The sequence below is a fragment of the Grampus griseus genome (genome assembly GCF_964374135.1).
Source record: "Grampus griseus genome assembly, chromosome: X".
NCBI classification, from domain to species: Eukaryota; Metazoa; Chordata; class Mammalia; order Artiodactyla; family Delphinidae; genus Grampus; species Grampus griseus.
This window is the reverse complement of record NC_138999.1, coordinates 60021074-60042200: the sequence shown is the minus strand read 5'-3', so window position 1 is coordinate 60042200 and position 21127 is coordinate 60021074. Positions and strand designations below refer to the sequence as shown.

Genomic DNA, 21127 nt, shown 5'->3' with positions numbered 1-21127 from the left:
GGATGTGGAGAAATTGGAACCCTCATACACTGCTGGTGGGAATGTAAAATGGTGCAGCCTCTTTGGAAAACAGTCTGGCAGTTCCTCAAAAGGTTAAAAGTTACCATTTGACCCAGAAATTACATTCCAATTACACTTGGTATATATGCAAGAGAAATGAAAACATATGTCCACATAAAAACTTGAACATGAATGCATGGGAGCATTATTATAGGAGCGTTATTCATAATAGCCAAAAAGTGGGAACAACCCAAATATACCTCAACTGATGAAGAGATAAACACAAGTGGTATATCCACACAGTGAAATATTATTTGGCCATTAAAAGGAATGAAGTACTGATACATGCTATAACATGGATGAACCTTGAAAACATTATCTTAAGTGAAAGAAGCCTGTCACAAACAACCACATATTGTATGATTCCATTCATATGAAATATCCAGCATAGGTAAATCCACAGAGGCAGAAAGTAGATAAGTGGTTGCCTAGGGCTATGAGTTTGGGGGGGACACTGGGAGTGACTGCTAATGGGTACAGAGTTTATTTTTGGAGTGATGAAAACATTGTAAAATTGATTGTGGTTGTACAACTCTGAGTACACTAAAAAAAAAAACCCTGAATTTTACACTTTGAACGGGCAAATTGTATGGGGTGTGTATTGTATCTAATTAAAGCTGTAAAAAATGTACTTCTTCCATGGAGCTTTCCCTTTCTACTACAGTCCACATTAATCACTCCATTCTCTCAACTCCTACAGCTTTTCAAAACTGTACTGCACAATTTAGCACTCAGTTAAACTACCTGATAATGTTTATTATTATCTCATGTAGAGCCTTGACTTGTCAGTCTGACTACAATTTTCCTGAGAGGAATGAATGAGTCTTCTGTTTCTCAGATACCTCTAAACCACCTAACATATAACTGGGCACATAGTAAGTACTCAGTAAATACTTGGTGGTTGTGAAGAATTGATTACATGTGCTTTTTTCACACATGTGTGTTGCACACACACGGAAGTTGGAGGGAACGAATACAATCTTAGATAGTGAGGTGAGAGAACGACACTATGTGAAACTGCAGAATACAAGATTTATTTAAGGGAAAAAAACAGAATGGTTGGGACACTTTTGTTCTCCCCTCCTTCTGCCTCCTGCTGCTCAATGACACCACATGGCCAACCATATCCTGGTCTCTGAGATCCTAAGGGAGTCACTGAGGTCCTATCTAGACACTTGACTGTCTGGTGTCACTACTCCCCCATCACTTCCTCCTCTTCCTCCTCCTCTGTCCAGCTCAGGTCATCATCTGAATCCTCAGATTCTTCCTCATCCATCTCTAACCCAACCCCTGCCTTAGCCTTCTCAGCCAGTGCATCGGGGTGCTCCAGCTGGGCCCAGGATCCTGGGTCAGCCTTGACCAGGGAGATTTCAACCCGAGATGGCATCAAGGAGACAGAGCTCTGCTCCACGTTTATGACCTGAGGAGGAGGGAAAGATAGTGGAACACAGAAGAGAAAATGAGGAAATCAAAGGGATTGGAGTCAGGGTAGGATGGTGATGAATGACAGGGAGAAAAATAAAAAATGCAAGGTGGGGAAAAATATAGGGAAGAAATAAGTAAGGGAGAGAGAGAAAGAGGAAAGAAAGGGGAGTTGGGGGGGGAGAGGGAGAAAAAGAGGGAGGAAGAGGGAGAGAGAGAGAATATCAAAGCAAATGAAGAGAAAACCTCCACTTTCCCACTACAACTCCTTCCCTCAAGACACCCTCTATTCATTCCAGCCTGGCCCTTCTTTTTACCCCATCTGCCTCCCCCTCCTGTGCCCCCTTATCTTCACTTACCCCCCAGAGCTTCATCTGTGCTTGGAACACACGGTTACCATCAAAGACAATGTGGACATGAAGCTGAGAGAAAAGAATTACAGGGGTAGTAACAATCCCAGAAGGTCAGAACAAGTAATTACGACAGAGAAGCAGGCCAGTGGTGTAATCCCTACATCCACGGGTCAGCCAGATAACCCTGACCTAACAGCTCTACCTTCCTCTCAGAGGACTATGGAGCCTACATGTTTACTGCCTACGACGACTCTGCCTGTAAGATTATAATATCACCCAATTCACTGGCTTCCCATCCAGCATCAGACGTTCCTCACCTCAGTTTGACTGGCCTTCACCCAGTTGAACGCAGGAAGTGGAATCTGGCCGTATACAGTCACCACTACTAAGGAATCTGTCTGGTGCCAATCATGACGGCAAGATGCTGGCAGCTAAAAAGAAGACGTGAAAAGTGGGTGGTAAGAATGAACTCTTAACCCAAGGGGCGTTCTCATGGTATATGTGGAGAAGAGACAGAGAGTGTCAGAAAGATTAACATTACCTCATACTGCAAAACCACTGGGCTGGTAAAGGATAAGGAGCAGAATCTTATTTGGTCCATGCAAAAGGGAGAAGATACAGAGCTTGGCCATGAGGTACAGGGAGAAGAAATTATTTTGGAATTGGGTTCTAATCAAGAGTTCAGGAAAGTCGGGACTTACCTGCTTCCCCCAGTCATGTCTACCAACTCTGCACCCTGGCTGTGCCAGGAATGCCCCAAAATCCAGGGTCTGGATACCACAACAACTCCAAGATTTCATCCTGAGGTAGGAATAGAATTCAACTGACTCTCCTTTCCCGTCCCCACAAGCCCCCACTTCCATCTTAAGGTCAACATTGGGAGAAACCTGTCTCACAGCCCACCCAGTCCCCTCCATCACCCCTCATGGAATCGAGGTGCTCCTGGGTGGTAGGTACATGGAGTAGCATCACTCTCCGGGCCTTGGTAAACCTAAGACAGATAAAGGAGAATCAGGAAAAGAATTGGGTCATTTAAAAATGTACCCTATGCAGCCTCATATCTATACCCAGTTATCCCTCAGGCATGGCATCTCTCAACCACATGCTTGAGTCCTCCACAAACTCTCACTCACAGCATCACATCCTGGGTTCTGGCAGCTGGCACCAGTCTGGATCAGACTACTGTCAAGTCCTGGGCAAAGGAAACAGAGTCAGGAACCCTATTCATTTCCTCCACCCAATTGCCACTTTCACTAAATTCCTGCCTGTGAAGCCTGTCCTACTAAAGATCCACTTACCTGCTCCAGGTTCTTGGTCTAATTCCTTCTGTTCCAGTGCCATTCCCAGGGCTTGGGATATATTTAGCGGAAGCAGCTTTGGAGGCAACTCTGACCTAGGGAGTATGGGTGGGGTGATTTAGTCCTGACCCACTAACCGTGATCAACAGCGCCAACCTTCCCACCACTGGTAATGGAATCGAAGAAGTCTGGTGAAAGTGGAGCAGGGTTAGAGAAGATGGGTAGCAACCCCATTGCCAATTTTCTTCTCTGTGGACATGCCAAATCCTTGAACCCTGGGGAATTCTCCAGGGCTCCTCTTGCCCATCTATTCAGTAGCTCTAAATCCAACCATATTTCTCTGCAGAACTGCATCATTCCCTCTTCTTCTTCATCTAATTAGTTATAGACCTAATATGACTTTCTTCTGTTGCTCATACTATTTCCACAAAATTAACTTATTCTTCTCTGCAGTCTCCTGGCTGCCAATACTACTACATCCTTTTCTTGATGCAAACCTTATTTTAAAGCTCTTTTCCAAAAGAAAAAAAAAGTCATTCTCAACAATCCCCCTTGTATTATAACTAAGTATGTATTCACGAGAGGCTATCTACTCTATTGATTCAAAATACCTATCCCAGGACTTCCCTGGCGGTCCAGTGGTTAACTGTGCTTCCACCGCATGGGCACGGGTTCAATCCCTGGTCAGGGAACTAAGATCCCACATGCCAGACGGAGCGGCCAAAAAAACCCCCAAAAAAACAAAACAAAAAAACCCCACAGAATACCTATCCCATCACCCCGTACCACTTTAGCACAAAGGACATTATTTCCGGACACAAATTTCACCTAAGGCACCAAAGATACACCAAGCCTTGACCCTTGGGTCTCCTGACACCTCTAGTGACTAGTCCCCAAACCTCAATGACCCATTAATCACCCCTAGTAAGCTCCGTTAATGTAGGAAAAACCCAGGGACCTCCTCCTCTTTACTTGGGCCTCTCTCGGCGCAAAGTCTCTGCTGACTTTGGAATCGTATTCGGAGGTTTTTGCTCCTGAAGTGAACTGCTTGTGGCAGGGCCCTCAGGTTGAGGGGTCTCAGGGAGCTTCTCAGCACAGTGTGGTCCCACAGTACAGCCCTAGTACAGATAAGGAGAGAGGATTAGGGATAGAATCCTTCTGTTAGGGGCAGAATCCCAGGAAGTAAAGAATTTACCTTGATGTTTAAGAACTCAGAGAAATCTACAGTTCGCTTCCGGCAGCAGGACCAACCCTGATAACAAGAGATCCAGCTCAGCTTAGATTCCTGGCTATATTTCTTTTGCGAAATGCTCTTGCTATCCCCCCTTGCCTATTCCTCACCTTAAGTGCATCATGGAAGATTGGGACCCCAGGGTGATGGCAACAGGAATCTGTGGATACCGGTAGAAGGATCAAGGAAGGAAAGATACTATACCAAACATCACTTCTTACCTTTTTTCCAGGTTTATATGCTTACAGTCTTTCCATATGATGTAAAAAAAATCAGTAAAGACTGAAAATCACTCAGACCAATTAACTATGGCAGGTACACTAAATTTTTCTTTTCTTTCTTCCTTTAACAGAGTGCCCACAGCTGACAACTCCCCCAGCACTCACAGAGCTCCTGGCAAGGTCAGGATTACTCACCAGGAAGGTTGGTTTGGGGGTCAAAGTGCTGCCCACAGCCTTTGTTACGGCAGAGTAGAGACATGGAGGCGTTGGTAGAATTATTGAAAGGGTGTTTCAAGGAGTCTGGCTGCCGAGTGGGGAACACCTCTTAGTCTGGAGGCTTTTAGCTGCCTGGAAGGGCCAGCTGTTTCTATCTTTAGTTCAGGAGGCGTACACCTCCTAACATGGGCAAGGGAACTTCAATTGGTCTGCCCAGCCAATAGGAAAGAGCTCAGGAACATTTTAGCTCTGAGGCTCAAGAAAAAAGGATCAAGCAGAGTAGGGCTTGGAACTTGGGTGAGGTCAGCTAACCACTGCTGAGACGGTTTTAGATTTACCATGCCAATTCCAAGCCTCTGACATACCAGCAGCTGCTCAGAAATGAATACCAATTTTGAGCCCCCTCCCAGCTTGAAGGTATCCCAATTCCTCCAGCCCATTTTCTCCCTTTCAGAGCAGCAGCTTTCCTCCCATCCTCATTACTTCTGTGTACCACCAATAGCCCCGGATCTTTGTCAACCACTTCAGTCATAGCATGCATCCAACCTCCCCATATTTGCCTGGATAGATGGTTAATACTTTAAGCAAAAGGTCATAAAGGATTATTCTTATAGCCTTGTGCTCATCTGAGACAGAACTCCCCTCCCTCCTTGCCCCTTCAAAAACAGCACAGAAAATTAAAAGGCTTAAAATGTATTTTAATAAGTTGATGTTGCATTACTTCATTTCTCAGAAAAACTCCAAAGGTATCAGGGACAAATCAATCATGGTACACCAATAAAAAATGCACAGCATAACTACCTAAGATAGGCAAAGCTAAGAGCTACTGTCTGACCTTCAGCATACAGCAACCCTATTCTCAAGATTGTACTAGGCCTATCAAGAAAAGCTGTGAACAGCAATATCATAGACACAAAAGGGCCATTTCTGAGTTGTCCTTACCCAAGAAAAAGATGGAGGCAAGTTTAACACAACAGTTTTTTTTAAAGATATACTAAATGAAAATCTCTAAGAGAAAATGTCTTCCTTAGGACACAAAGGCATAATATATGGGATATAACAGAACCGTATGTATGTTGCCTGTGACCTCTGTGGACATCTGCCTGAATTCCCACCTGGGAGTGAATGGAGCAATGGGGCCAAGGTCATTGGGGGATGTTTGGTTTTTGTGGTATATGTGGCAGTGTCTCTGGGATGGGGGGTGTAAGGACAAGAAAGCAAATAGAACAGGGTGGACAAAGAGTGGAATGATTAAGATTAATGGCCCTAACTGGATCCATTTTGTCATGGCTCCCCGCCCCTCAGGCTCTCAACAATCACATGAGACTTTAGGAATGCACCACACAGAACTGGTTAGTTAAAGGATATACCACACAGAACTGATTTGTTAAATATCGCCCCTCCCTTACCCTCTGCCTCCAGCATACTCCCTAGAGTACTACAGGCAGGGAAGACCTAACTATCGGGAGGAATCCCTAACACTTTTCCAGGGTAGAATTCACCTAGTACACTTTTCCAGGGTAGAATTCATCTTCCAAAAAGGGTCCTTCTTTTAAGGGTTTTGGGAAACTAGACACTGCAATTTTATTAGTATCGGCGACGTTTGTTTGGAGCAAATTCAGCTCCAGGAGCTGCACGGTTGAATGCAGGAGGGGTTCCACCAATTGCCCCAATTCCTTCCATTGTAGCAGCTTGGCCAAAGCGTTCAGTTGTTGGTGGGGTCTTAAAGAGAAAGAGAGCAATGTTATAATAGAACCTATGCCCTAGCTTCCCACCCATCTGTAGTCCCTCCCCGGAGGCCATTTCCACCCAACTATTCAAGGCTCCTGATGGTAGGGTTGACCAAGCCTGTTTAGAACTCTAGTGGCTATCCCTAAAAGGAAAGTAGCCTGAAATACAGTCCTACCCAACCATCCTACCTTTAACTTTTTATTCGTATTTCTACATGCTAAGCAATATTACATACTAAATTCCTAGGCTGGATAAGTGCTAGCCACGTCCTTTTTCCTGAACCAGGTATATGGACGAGGGCAGGCCATCACTCTTCAGCAACCTTAAGCCTATCTAATTGAAACATTTTGACAGTAGAACTAAAACCACCTCAGGATTGTATGAGCCATAAAGCTTTTGGACTCACATCTATTTTATGTGATAATGCCTAGCCTTCGTTGCCTTCCCTCCAAAGAAGAACCTGTTCACCCAGGGTAGCAACTAAACAGTCAATCAAGACTACCCAGTCAGACAGTTATTTGCTTAACTCCTGGGTAAAATATAGTCTGAGACTGGGTTTGCACAAGACTCCAAACAAAGATCTTGAGGTAATATTTCATGGATAACAGTGATCCTAAAAACTGTTATCTGTAGCAAAATTGTGGCAGGCCCAGGGATCACGAAGGCAAAGTCTTTCCTCCTCCTATTACCATTTAGAGTTACTATAAGGCCCTGCAGTTTATTACCAATCCCAAGGTTCCATCTGGCATCATAGTGGCAGGTCCTGGAGGAGCTGGGGTACCAGCTGGCACAGGAGCAGGGGGCATAGCGCCTCTGTTGTTTATGCCCATAGCACCTAAAGCAGAGCAGTGTGATCAGTATAGGAGACAGAGATTGTCAGTCTTTTTCTATGCCAAAGGAAATAATTCAAGATCTCTGGGCTAAGACATGTTACCCTCCCACCAAAATGATGCTCCCAGAAATGTCAAGCCTCTTAAATTTGGACTAGGTAGGAGAAGCTACCTAGTTTACCAGAGACGAGACAAAAAAGGAAATCAGAGCCATTAACCCCTTAAGTCCTTACCTCCCATAGCCATCTGGCCCATTCGTATCTCCTGCTCTCTCTGAAAAACAAAAAATACTCAAGACAGTCCACGACAGCACTGCATTCATTCTACCACAATCCACTGAGGCCCACATACTAAGGGAAGTAGACAGTGATAACACATCCTAAGTGCACTGAGACCAAGCTGAGGAAGAACATCAACAACAGCTCCTTGAACTCATTACAGCTATACAATGAATTCAAGATTAGAGCTACTAGGACACAAGTCAGAGTTTCCTATTAGGAACAGAAGGAAAGATGAAAGAAAAGGACAGACATAGCTGATTTCTTCTAGGGCTCCAACCTGTACAGCTGCCAAGGACATCAGAAGACCAGTCAAGGCTGCTACAGGACTGGGTCTATCTGATCCTGCAGTCACTGAGTTTAAACAGCATACAATGGCCTCCCAGCTTTTCATCCTAAATTGCCTGTGAGGCAAGAGCTCCTCTTCAAACCTTACCTTTCCTTCCTATGAATGCTTCTTTCTATAAGGAGTGTCATAGAATGGAAAAATTGGTCATAGCCTAGTGTGTTTTTAATAGTCCTAATGGACAATTCATGATGAGTTTTTCATATCATGGGCACATGGGAGATAATACCGCATCAGGGAATGTTCCCTTGAATCCTTCCTGCTGTCGTCGCATCATTTCTTCTTGTTGCCGCCGCATCTCTTCCTCACGGCGCCTGCGCTCCTCTTCCTGCCTACAGAGAGGTCACCAAGATATTTAAGCAGAGGCATTCCAAAACTCGAACAGATTATCTTAATAGGGGACTCAGCCAAGGAGATCAAGAGCCTACTGAAAACTATCATAGCTCTCCAGGAAACTCACTGTTAAATGTGCCCAGCCCTAAAACAACCCAGATGTGTCCTTCAGGGAAAAAAGTTCTTTCCCAAAGGAGCCAGTCTCATAAGACCAGCACTCAGCTGCTTTCCTCTTTAGCGCAGTCCCAGGAATTCCTAGAACCATGGGTACCTGAAACATCTCCCATCTAAAGGGAGAACTTGAGAAGCAGCCAGGAAATATTTGCCAACATATTTACAAATGCATGAGGTAGCATGGTGGTAGGAAACAGGAGAGAGACATTACATTTTAAAGTTGTCAGATAAAAAGGGTTGGAGAAAAGAGTTACCTGAGCTCCAGCTGCTTTCGTTTTTGCACTTCTTGGTTGTGCAGCTCTTCCATCCTCCTAAGTTCTTCTTGACGCCTCATCAAATCTATGAAAACAACAGACTGACTGAGCGTATTCTTCATGATCCTCATATAGGCCCAGTAATTTTCCATAAAGATAGATCCAGAAAGCAAAGGGGATATTTAATCCCTGAGTGGCCATCCGAGGTATCCAGATTCCAAAAATGAAGTCAAACCTATTATTTCCTTCTCCACAGAATCCAGTATCCTCTGCCACATCTCCAAGCTCATTTGCCTACCAAGATCAACAAAATATTTCAGAGAATAAAAGTTGAAGTTTAGGCCTTTCTCTACTGATTGATAAAGAAACTCCTGAAAAAAGTTACTCTGTCCTTCTTCTAGTTATAAGACTTACAGGCCGATACTCACCCTGCCTCATTAGCATGACCTGGTGCTCATGGCGAGCAGCCTCCATCTCCATCTCCAGCTTCTCACGAGCTTCCTTAATGTTTCGGTCCACTTGGTCCTGCTGCTGCTTCTCCATCTCAATAAGTGCCTTCCAGCGCATGGCATACTCATACTCAAAGGAGCCAGGCTGTGCAAATCTGGGTGGCTGCTCTCGCTCCCTATACACAAGGTTCCTAGGTTACTAAAACTTTTGTCCAAGATTTTCCCAACAAAACACTACATTCCTCCTGAGGGCCAAGACGATGGCTGCCAGTGAACACATACAGCAAAGATGTGCCTCTTTTACACATCTCTTTACAAGCTTCCTTAAGAACAGGCAAATACCTAACAGGGAATCTATCAGGACCACATACTTGTGAAATTGCTGGTTCTTTATAACCAGCTTCTCTGGGAGTCCCTCTTCATCATCTAACTGGTCCATGGGCTCCACAGTCACAGGTCGAGGAAATCTGGGAGAGAGACGCTCAGTGTTAATCAAATTATACCGGCACAGTGAACTAGTTAGGGGTCAGGACTGGACAATTAAACATACTTCTGAAGGGGTTTTTATACCCAGTCCTAAGTAACCACGCCCTTTTAATGGCATCATGTGGAATCTGGGGTTGACAGGATAGAGTCAGGTTTCAGATCTCTGAATACAGTCTAAGTAGGTGGAGGACTTAAGTGCAGCCTTTATTTATTTATTTTTAAATTTTATTTATTTTTTTGGCTGCATTGGGTCTTTGCTGCTGCGCATAGGCTTTCTCTAGTTGCGGTAAGCAGGGGCTACTCTTCGTTGTGGTGTGGGGGCTTCTCATCATGGTGGCTTCTCTTGTTGAAGAGCACTGGCTCTAGGCACACGGGCTTCAGTCGTTGTGGTGTGTGGGCTCAGTATTGTGGCTCATGGGCTTAGTTGCTCCGTGGCACGTGGGATCTTCCCGGACCAGGGATCAAACCCATGTCCCCTGCATTGCCAGGCAGATTCTTAACCACTGGGCCATCAGGGACGTTCCAAGTGCAGCCTTTATATATGGTATCTACAGAACTCAAGGTAACGACTTGGGGTAAATACTAAGAGAGATGCTACATGCACAAAACAACTTTTTAGAGTTCTAAAACTTCACCATAAGGGGAGACTTAACACTGATTAAATGACAACCTACTGAAAGACTGCAAAGGTTTATTTTTAAATCCTCATACCATTTCCATTAATTTAAGAGTACACTGAAAACTCTACTAGAGCTGAATTATATCAAAAGTCTTTAAATGAACACAGGAACATGGTTCTTAGAGGCTAGCTCCCCAGACCACAGAAGGAAGTAGCATTTAAGGTATGTTTCTGAAAATGACCCCTCACTCACGTGGTTAGCAGGAAGGAGCCTTCACTGCATCTGTCCAGAGCTTTCCGAGCCGCTGGCTTCCCTGAGAATTCAACAATGCCTTTTCCTGAGGGCCTTCCTCGATCATCCACAATGACTACAGCCCTCTCCACCTGGCCGAACACAGAAAAGGCTTCCTCCAGCAGTTCATTGGACACATACTGAGGAAGGTTTCGGACTGTAAGGGATGCACTATGGCAGGCAAAGCGCACACGCAGCTGCTTTCCACGGAGCGGCATGTTGTCCAGTTCCACTTTGGCAATCTCTGCTAGGGTTCGTGTTTCCTAGGAAGCAGAGGAAAGTCAGAATAACTCAGTTGGACAAAGATCACGTACACAGCCATCAAGAGCCTCAAGAAGAATAGCTCAATGTCTCCAAAAAAACCCAAAAAACCCTTGGCAACAAGCATACAAAGAAACATGGATAGAACTGGAAGAATGGAGTCAGGTGTTTCAGATAACTCTTTGGTTAGCCTAATTTCTCTGATGGCCTTGCAATATATCAACTGGAAATTCTAGAGTTAATACCACTTACATGGTCACTGGTATCATAGGCTATTCCCTGAAATGTTAACAGATCATCTGGACAAGAATGACCATCATAAAGCCTACCCTTAAAATACAGCAGCCAGAATTATTTTAATTTTTGCTAGCTACATACAAGTTTAACCAGAATCACTATGCCCTACAAGAGGCCTCTTTAGAACCACAGACCTTGATGGGACCCTCCACATTACTGAAGAGGAAGCTGAGCCCTAGAAAAAATGACTTGCCTATATAGTTAGTGGTAGATCTGGAATGAAGACTAGTTCTGACCGTAACATCCAGTGATCTTGCTAGCACATTATGTCCCTCATTTATGGAGATAGATAATGCCCAGAAACGTTTCCCCCATGCACTTAAACAAATTTCCTAAATCAAATCAGATTTTTTTAAAAGATCTACACTTAAAATTTTTTAAAAAATGGATACAAATAAAACTGTTCCCTCAAGGTTTTGACGAATCTTAAGTGAGATAACATATGTGTAAGGGCTTTGGAAATAAATTATATAAACCTTGATCATTACTAAAATAAAAACCTTTTTTCATTTTTTTTTGGAAAAAAGTCTAATTTATTAAAATATTTGTGGGGAGCAGTAAATAGAAGGGTAGAGATAAAACAAAATTAACTATGAGTTGATAGTTACTGAAGCTGGGTAACGAGTACATGCAGGTTCATTATACTATTCACTCCACTTCTGTATGTTTGAAATTTCCGAATTAAAACAAAAAAAGTTCCAAAGGGCATACTTTATCCCCAGAGTCCTAGGCAAATAAACCTATGTTGTCCTTGAAACAAAACAAAAACCTATGAGGAAAAATTAAAATAAAATCTGCATTTTTGTCCTGTTCCGCCAACTGTAACTATAAGCTTTTAATATCATCTGAGAATTATGTCTACTGCCTAACTTTCCATATCCATCATTGCCCAGCTTCCCCACCTTTTAGAGCACATGCTCTAAAAGCCCACAGTTGCTCACCAAGCGGATAAAGCCAAAGCCCTTGTCCTTATGAATGAAGACTTCGCCTGCCTTCCCATATTTCTCAAATAGTTTCCTCATTTCCTCCTCAGTGATGTCAGGAGGAAGATTGCCCACAAAGAGCCGGCTACGCTGGGTGAAGGTCTTCTCTCCTGGTTTCCTAAAATTCTTCAGGTCAATAGTCAAGCCTTCATCTGAGAGAAGACACACAGTCACATTCTCAAAGAGTTACAACTGCCGCTAGATGGGCAATATAATTGCTGTAGAGAAGTCAAACACCATTTCCCAATGGAATCTATCCACTAACCACTTATCGGTAAATTGCACCTTAGAATGTGAAAGCAGTAGGCAGAGATCTGGGGAGACTTCTTAACAACTCTACTATGGGCCAGGAGCCACCCCGGACTAACTCAGAGACAGAAAGAGAAAATTAAGCAAGTCAAGGAGCCCTAGATCAGAAGAGATCAGATTTTTACATTTAAAACATAATTCTTCCATTTCCCAATCCCTCACTAATCTTCATAACCTTAACAGTTCCCATTCTTTCAGGCTTGGGGTAATGGAATGAAAAGAATGAGTTAGGAAAGAGTATTCTTTGTAGGAATCTCTGGAAATAAAAGAGGGTTGAGGTTGGTTGTAGTCTTAGAGGCACACAACAGGTGCTCAAAATTTGCTGAATGGATGGAAACATACCTTTAAAGACCTTTTACTCTGATTAAAAATGGGGTGGCACAGAGATTTCCCTGGTGGCACAGTGTACAGGACTCCAGGCTCCCAATGCAGGGGGCTCGGGTTTGATCCCTGGTCAGGGAACTAGATCCCACATGCATGCCAAGGCTGGGAGTTCGCATGCCACAACTGGGAAGCCTGCCTGCTGCAACTAAGACCCAGTGCAATCAAATAAATAAATAAATATTTTTTTAAAAAATGGGGTGGCACAGGCCCCAAGATAAAAATATAATACTTAATACCAGATTTCTTCTCCATTAAGTCTTAAAGACCTTTTCTATATTTTCTCTATGTACTAGTCATCTGATGCTTACCTCTAAGAACCAAGCTCTGAGGTAAAGCATGCAGCCATCTGTCTAGCAACAGAATGTGCCAATGCAGCAAAGCAACCTGTACTCAACTGCTATCCTACATGTCTGCTCCTTATTTCAGAGAATCAGCCTTTTTCTATCCTAAGTATTAAGAGGTAAATAGAGAAAAGAACAACAAAGGTGTGCTACAAAGGCCCATTACTTTATAATCCCAAGAATCTAATCTAAAAATCCAGAAACTATTCCCAAGAAGGGACCTATTTCTACCCCACTACCTAGCATGTACTCACTTTGGCTGCTGGCTTGTTGCCCATTTGCAGGTATTGGTGGAGGTGGTGGCTGCTGCTGTTGCTGCTGGTGGTGCTGCTGATGGTGATGCTGATGATGTTTCCTCGGAGTGTGGTTTTGTTTCTCCAAGTTAAAAGTTTTATTGCTCTGCATTTTTGCACCCTAAAAAGAAACGGTAGGTCAAATACATTCAGTGCTAAGAGCACAATCAGCCATCTTCCTGATGACTTGTATGTCATTAATCACCTTTGGTATTATTTTTAACAAGTATGGCAAAGGAGTACAATTCAAAAATCTAAAAACCACCAGCACTAGCAGTTATGTTGTACATAGAAACTAGACAAGTACTAGATAAGAACAGCTTGCACTAGAATGACTTGAGGAAACTTCCAGTTCAATAACTATATGGATTAATAGGAAACTACTTTCCCAAAAGAATCTACTTCCTAAAAATTGGCCTTATCATAATATTAAAGCACACTTTAAAACACAATGACTAAAACAGATTCTAGTTATCACAAGGACTAATAATAAGTCTTGTTCTTCTCTGGTACCTTGCAGTCCTAGCCTACAGTAGATACTGTGGAATGAACAGCAGGAAAAGTATGGGCTATGGAGTTAGATATACTTAGATTTGAAGCATGGTCCTAATACTTACTTACTAGCCATGTACTACTTAGTAAATTACTTCTGCACCAGTTTCTTAAGCTGTTATAAAGGGAATAATAAAAATACCTACCTCTCAAAGTAGCTATAAAGATTAATGAGTATGTGAAACACTAGTTCTGTACTGGCATATAGTAAACACTAGGTAAATACTGCTATTAATCACAATGGAAAAATAAACGACTACCAAAGCAATAAAAGCAGCAAATACAAAATTATACAATCATAAAATCTTAAATTCTGTCATTTAAAAATCAACATAAGGGAGTTCCCTGGTGGCCTAGTGGTTAGGATTCTGGGCTTTCACTACTGTGGCCTGAGTTAAATCCCTGGCTGGAGAACTGAGATCCCATAAGCCACACAGGTGTGGCCAAAAAAAAAAAAAAAAAAAAAAAAGCAGCATAAAATTAAATGAAAACTCCTGGTATAATCCAGACTGAATACAAAAGTTGATGGTTTTAAAATGGAAATTTCCTAATGGATCAGGTTAACAAAGTGAGGACCATCTTCCTCATCCAAAGGCAGTTCTCCAGTAAATTAAAGGGCAAAATCAATCCTGAATCTTTTCCCCTCAACACAGGACCCTCCAGTCAGATTTAACTGAAGGAAAGATGCAGAAAAGGACCTTTTCCCTGAATACTCTATTATTAACATGATTCCTTTAAAAGAAATTATATTCCTCAGACAAAAAAAAATGTGACAAAGGCTTAATAACTGTTGATTTTGGATTATGGGTATATAAGAATACTTCTATGTGTATAAAAACTTTCTAATACATTTTATATCATATCCCACCCAAACTGAAAACATCAATGCAATTAAGTTCTGTATCCAAAAGTTGTTTCATAAGACAATAGGTAACAAGAGCTATCAAGATGTTCCTATTCTTTTAACTCAGGAATTCTACTTCCAGTAATTTATCCTAAGAATATCATTTTAAAATTTAAAACTACATCCAAGAAATACTCACTGTTATGGGCTTTCTGGTAACAAAAATGATAAAAATGACTTAGGTACCCAAAATTAGGGGCAGTGTTTTTAATAAATTGTGGTACATCTATACAATGGAATGTTACACAGCATTAAAAATTATAAAGACCATGTAAACATGAAAAATGTTTGATGCTTTAAGAGGGGAAGTGTTTTTTTAAATGCATGAATGTAGATAAGAAACAGAAGGTGGGCAAAAATGAAATCTGTCCTGCTTGTAGATTGATAATTTTTTTACTAATTTTTTAAACTAATTCATTCAACAAATATTCACTGAATGCTTCCTATTTGCTAGGCACTATTCTAGGTGCTTGGGATGCGTCAATGAACAAAGCAGATTCTTGCCTTCAGCAGTGATAGCCTTCCAGGGAGAGAAAACAATATATATAATAATTAAATTACACAGTACTTAAGAAGAGGTTAAGTGTAGGGGAAAATAAAGAAAAGGGGGTGGAGGGGGGGGGAAAAATGGACAGGGAGTGGAAGGGGGAAGATTGCAATTTTAAATAGACCTGTGAGGTTAGCCTCACTAGAAACCTGACATTCAAGCCAAGACTTGAATTCTCATTTGTATCATTTCATTAATCTTTTGTTTCTCATTAATAAGGTACAAAATACATCTTTAACATAGAAAACGTAGAAATAAAAATAAAGAAAACCCCGAAGACCCACCACTACAAAAGTCACTGTTAACATTTTGGTATACCCTTTCAGTCACTGATTTATACATTTGTATGTATTCTAAATGGTATATTCCATGTCACTAAATCTTCTACATTTACTGTTGGCAGACAAAGTATTCAGCTGTCAACCAAGCCCCTATTGTGTTGGGACACTTGGGCTGTTTCTAACTTTTCACCATTATAAACAATGCTCACAGCTAAATCTTGGGGCACCTCCATGACTAAATATTCCTCCCACAATTTCCATTTTTGCTTATTTACCTTCAAAACATACACTATCATTTCAAAACTGTAATCATAAATGCATTGTTGTATATTCACCCTTTCCCCATTTCTATAGTGTCAACTTAATTATACTTGTTAATGGCTACATAAAGTCCAATTGGATGTACACTAATTTACTAAACTACTCCCTATGAAACATTTAGGCTGTTTTCAGCTTTTTCCTATTAAAATGCTGAAATAAATACCTTCTTGCTTATAGCTTTCTGTTGATTTCCTTAGGATAAATTCTTAAAAATAGAATAATTAAATGCCTTTGTGACTCTTGCCACATAGTGTAACAACTTTAAGCACCATGAATAAGTGTACCAGTTTCACAGCAAATGGGATACCTTAAAAAATGTTTTTAAAAACAAGATATAAAAGTAGGAAATTAAAAATTTCCTACAAAATTTAAAGTCTACTCCAGCTACAGGTGAGGATAGGTAAGTGGGCGTTAGAACCAGATCTTTTCCTATTTGAATCCCATGAATCAAACACCTCCATTCCCCTGACCTCAAAGTGGCCTACAGCAGAAACTTGAATTATCCACAGCCATTTCTCCAACTAGTTCTTACCTCTGGCTAGAATCCAAGGAGCCTCTTTGTTTTTTCCTCCAGCCTTTAATATAAGAGTCAGTGGCCCCAGCCTCAATACCCTGCATCCCATTCAGGAACCCACAATGTATATGTTAACAGAAATCCTTATAGCGATCCACTCAAAACTGAAATATTAAAAACTCTATATTTACATCCTAACCACACCTCACCACTCCATTTCAAAAAAAGCCATTTTACAACTTAGTAGAAATGATCTTGAGCACTGGGATGTCCTAAACCATTTAGAATTACTTCAAGGGAGGTTATTTTTGGTTTTAGAAAGTGTAGCCCGGTAGTTAAATGATAATACCAGATATTTATTGACCACTATATGTCAGGCACTGTGCTAAGTCCGTATTATCTCATTTAATGCTCATAACTATCATTCTTCTGAATAAGAAAACTGATGCACATCCAAGGTCACACAAAAATGTGATGGAGCATGGAGTAGAACTCAGGTCTGTTGAACTCTAAAGCTCATACTCATCCCTATGCTACAAACTGTGTAATCAAGCTCACCTTGATTTTAGAGTTCAGAATCCAAAAAACTTACTAAAATGTCACTTAACTTCTGAGCCTCAGTTTCCTCACCTGTAACATCTATCTCACAGGGCTGGTTATTTTGACTAAATGAGGTCACTTGTTCCTGCTGGCAACCACTACCCTTAATTCTACATATGGTGGGTGCTCCAGTTAGACAAATGTCATCAATTACATTCTTCCCCTGCTCTTCTGCATTCTAGCAAAAATATTTTTACAACCAAACTGCCTACCTTTGTGTTGAATAAATGTCTCCATACTGCCAATCTTTATAATCTTTCCCTTCAGTTTTTTATTTCCCAAGCAGGCATTCAACGGTGAACACTAAATATTGTATAAATCACCTAAAACAGTGCCCACAAAGTAGCAAGTACTCAGTAAGTGTTGTCCCTATAATGTACTTCTGATGATGACCACCAATATAATTTGTAAGTATGTGCAGGTATCTTGGTAATAAATTCACTGCCCCCTAACCACTGGGCCTCTGAGAAAAGAACACAGCATAAAGATCATTAGTAAGGATTTCTGTCTACTTATCTGCCCTTAAGTCTAACCCTGATGGACTTTCTTGAGAGAAAACACATATTTATGTTAGAAAAACTGGTGCTATTTGCAACACAACTGCACAAATGTTGTTCAGGTACAGACCAAACACTACATCACATATATCTGAAATCTAAATAAATGTCCCCTTAATTTTCAGGAAAAGGATCAACTTTTTTAGTGGAAACTGTGGGGGTAAATCTAGTAAAAATCTACCAGACGGAGATGGCTGCCTGGATGTGGACCAGCCTGAAAGCTGTAGGAGGCACTGGCATGATAAGGTCCTTTCCTAAGAGTCTCTTAAGACCTTTAGTAATAAGAAGTCGGACAAAGAAACAATGTAAGTGCAACCAGCACCCTCCCATTACAGTTGCCAGACGTATCAAATAAAAACACACTACAGTTAAATTTGAATTTCAGGTGTTAAAAAATGAATGATTTTTAGTATAAGTCCCATGCAACGTATACTAAAAAATAATCTGTTGCCTACGTGAAATTCAAATCTAACGGGGTGTCCTGTATTTCATCTGGCAACTCTACCCCCTACACCTACCTCAACTTCCACCGAAGATAGCAAAGTGCCTCCCAGTCCTCTCTAACCTCGACTTCTCTGTTAAGAACACAAAGAAAAGCATCAACTTTCGACAATAATTTTTCCAAATGTAAAATACCCAATAGAAAATCCATAACATTCATTTTCATTTTAAAAAGTGATGTCATAGATGGGTCGAGTAGCTAGGCAACAAGACCAAAAAAAAAAAAAAAAAGCCTCCAGGAACCTGCCTAGGAAAGCGGCGAGGTCTGGACTAGCAGATGAACTTCCCAGCTAAGAGTTTCTACAAAAAAACATCGCTGGGAGGGGGGGCGCTTTCTCCTCCGGAATTAATGGCCTCAAGAGGTCGAGAGGAGGAGCACCCGACAAAGCGCCTCCTCCTGCAGCCGCGACTTCAGGGCTCTCGGATAATAGACCCCACACCCTCAGGCCCAGGTCGGCTCAAGGGCCGGGGAACTTACTGACAGGGCTCAGATTCCAAGATGTGTCGCACAAAGAAAAGAGGCGGGAAGGGAAACGGGAACCAGGTTAGAGCCGAAGGCGAGGCGAGGGGAGAGCGATGGGCCTCCGCGGGTGGGCTGAGGAGGCCGTGTGGCGGCGGGGACAAGGCCTTAAGAGGCCTCGGAACGAACGGCCCAACTCCCTCCAAACCCAGCCTCGCTCTCGCCTCTATCTTCACCGACTGTCGCGAAAAATCCTACTCCCCTCTCGAACAAGAACTAAGTCGTCCCCAAACTCACCCTCTACCGACTGTTTTCTCCTCAGAGTAAAGGCGACGCTACACGGCCTCTACCGTCCCGAGAAAAGAGCGCGCGACCGCCGGAAACCAGACGACGGAGCTCTGTGGCTCCCAAGGGCTACAAAGTGGCGTTCTCTATTGGTTTTCTTACCTGCCAATCAACGTTTATCTCCAGAGGCGGAATCGGTTTTCCACGATTTCTTCGATCTTATTGGCTACCGAATGCGAAAGACTTGAGTTCGTGTGAACGACAGTTGGGGACAAAGAGCGAGGCTTTGTACCGAGTGCGCATGCGCAAGTTGCGTCCGCTAGAGGCGGAAAAGGAGGGGGGAGGGGGATAAAGGGTTGGAAGGAGAGACATCAACGGACTGACTGAAAGACCGAAAGACCAAGTGATGGGAGGGGGAAAGGAGAGGGGAAAAAAGGGAGAGAGGAAAGTGGAAAGAGAGTGAAACAGAAGGGGAGAAAATGTGCGCGTAGGCGTGCTCTGAGAATTCCTGCACTGCGCCTGTACAAGAAGCTAGAGTAACAATGTCATTGTATTCAGTGTAGTAGATCTAGACTTTTCCTACTGAAAAAATGCCCCGCCATGTTTCTTTTTTCACACTTCCTCATTAGGGCTTGCACTCTGACACTCCTTACTTAATCTGATTTTCTAGTTGCTTCTCCTGCTGTCAGGTTTACTCCTAAAGCCCAGCAGAAATAGTCATCACTATGGCTATGGTTATAGAAAGGGATGGGGGAGGGGGGATCGATACTTTAGTCTCTGTGTGATTACAAAGAACTGTAACCAGTACCCTCATTTCCATGGTAACCAGGGAACCCAGCAGTCCAAACATCACTATTCTCATGATTTACAGAGACTCAACAGGTGTCATCATTGCCATGGATACATTGTAGGCCTCCAGATCAGACTGATTCTATATTCCAAAGGATGCCAATTAGGTAATCACCTTCATTTTTCAGTAACGCCTAACTAGCCCTGTGGTTAATCAAGGGCTACAACACTCAAGTGATAGGTGTTTGTAGTTAATTCCCACTAATTAACTAATTCACACTCAAGGTTTCAGGGTGTTCCGACTGGCTCCACCTTATGTGGGGACACAGTGATCTAGAGCCTGTCTAGAACCTTCTGCAATGACAGAAATGTTCTATATCTTCTCTGTTCAATACAGTAGCTACCGGCCATATGTGGCCATTGAGGGCTTGAAATATGATGAGTGCAAGTGAGGAACTGAATTGTTAATTCCATTTCATTTTAATTAGCTAAAATTAAGTAGTCACATATGGCTAGTGGCTACCATATTGGACATATCTAGACCAATGGAATTGTTATTTTTGAGAATAAATAACACCTCTATTATGAAAAAAGAATTCCTCTATTCTGAAAAAGCCATTTTTTCTTGCTTACAGAAAAAAAAAATCAAACAATACCCAAGAGTAAAAAGAGAAAAGTCTCTCCCTCTATTCATCCCAGTGATTACAATTATGACATTATTGCATTTCTATTTTCTATGTACTGTCCTGGTCAAAGGGAAAACTTCATACCTTTTTATACATGTAGGATTAAGCTATACATACTTTTCTGAGCCATGACTTTCTCACTTAAAATACTTTAGCTATCTTTCCATATAAATGCATAAAGATCTATGAGGACTTTTCATATCTAATATTTTAGAGACTCCAGCATGATGGTTTCTAGTATCTGTTAAGTGAAAAAATACATAGTTACAAAAAAGCTACTATGGGACTTCCCTGGTGGCACAGTGGTTAAGAATCTGCCTGCCAATGGAGGGGACACGGGTTTGTGCCCTGGTCCAGGAAGATCCCACATGCCGTGGAGCAACTAAGCCTGTATGCCACAACTACTGAGCCTGCATGCCACAACTACTGAAGCCCACACGCTACAACTACTGAAGCCTGCACGCATAGAGCCCATGCTCAGCAACAAGAGAAGCCACTGCAATGAGAAGCCTGCACACCACAACAAAGAGTAGACGCCGCTCGCCGCAACTAGAGAAAGCCCTCGTGCAGCAACGGAGACACAATGCAGCCATAAATAAATAAATAAATAAATAAAGCTACTATGGATTCAATACCATTTTAATGAACTTATACTTTGTTAATCACGAC

At 42.1% G+C, this 21127-nt stretch overlaps 2 protein-coding genes across 4 annotated transcripts; both read right to left on the bottom strand.

Annotated features, from left to right (window-relative positions):
• Positions 1-1124: 1124 nt before the first annotated feature.
• Positions 1125-4899, bottom strand: ITGB1BP2 (integrin subunit beta 1 binding protein 2). Its single transcript, XM_082680852.1, has 11 exons — positions 4781-4899; positions 4475-4524; positions 4329-4385; positions 4106-4251; positions 3134-3228; positions 2969-3027; positions 2756-2826; positions 2537-2636; positions 2153-2266; positions 1842-1904; positions 1125-1480 (listed from the first exon to the last, which is right to left on the bottom strand). Exons 1-11 carry the CDS (start codon positions 4842-4844, stop codon positions 1253-1255), a joined length of 1047 nt encoding a protein of 348 aa, XP_082536978.1. The 5' UTR covers positions 4845-4899; the 3' UTR covers positions 1125-1252.
• A 579-nt stretch (positions 4900-5478) lies between these two features.
• NONO (non-POU domain containing octamer binding) lies at positions 5479-19252 on the bottom strand. 3 transcript variants are annotated; one of them, XM_082680748.1, is made up of 12 exons: positions 19146-19252; positions 18256-18312; positions 13423-13582; positions 12093-12286; positions 10555-10856; positions 9568-9663; positions 9176-9372; positions 8748-8832; positions 8216-8318; positions 7596-7635; positions 7258-7367; positions 5479-6523 (listed from the first exon to the last, which is right to left on the bottom strand). In XM_082680748.1, the coding sequence occupies exons 3-12, from the start codon at positions 13571-13573 to the stop codon at positions 6389-6391; spliced, it is 1413 nt and encodes a 470-aa protein (XP_082536874.1). In that variant the 5' UTR covers positions 13574-13582; positions 18256-18312; positions 19146-19252; the 3' UTR covers positions 5479-6388. The 3 variants fall into 3 exon arrangements, with proteins under 3 accessions (XP_082536874.1, XP_082536873.1, XP_082536875.1); XM_082680747.1 differs by lacking the exon at positions 19146-19252 and adding an exon at positions 18996-19110; XM_082680749.1 differs by lacking the exons at positions 18256-18312; positions 19146-19252 and adding an exon at positions 18996-19094.
• Positions 19253-21127: the final 1875 nt, after the last annotated feature.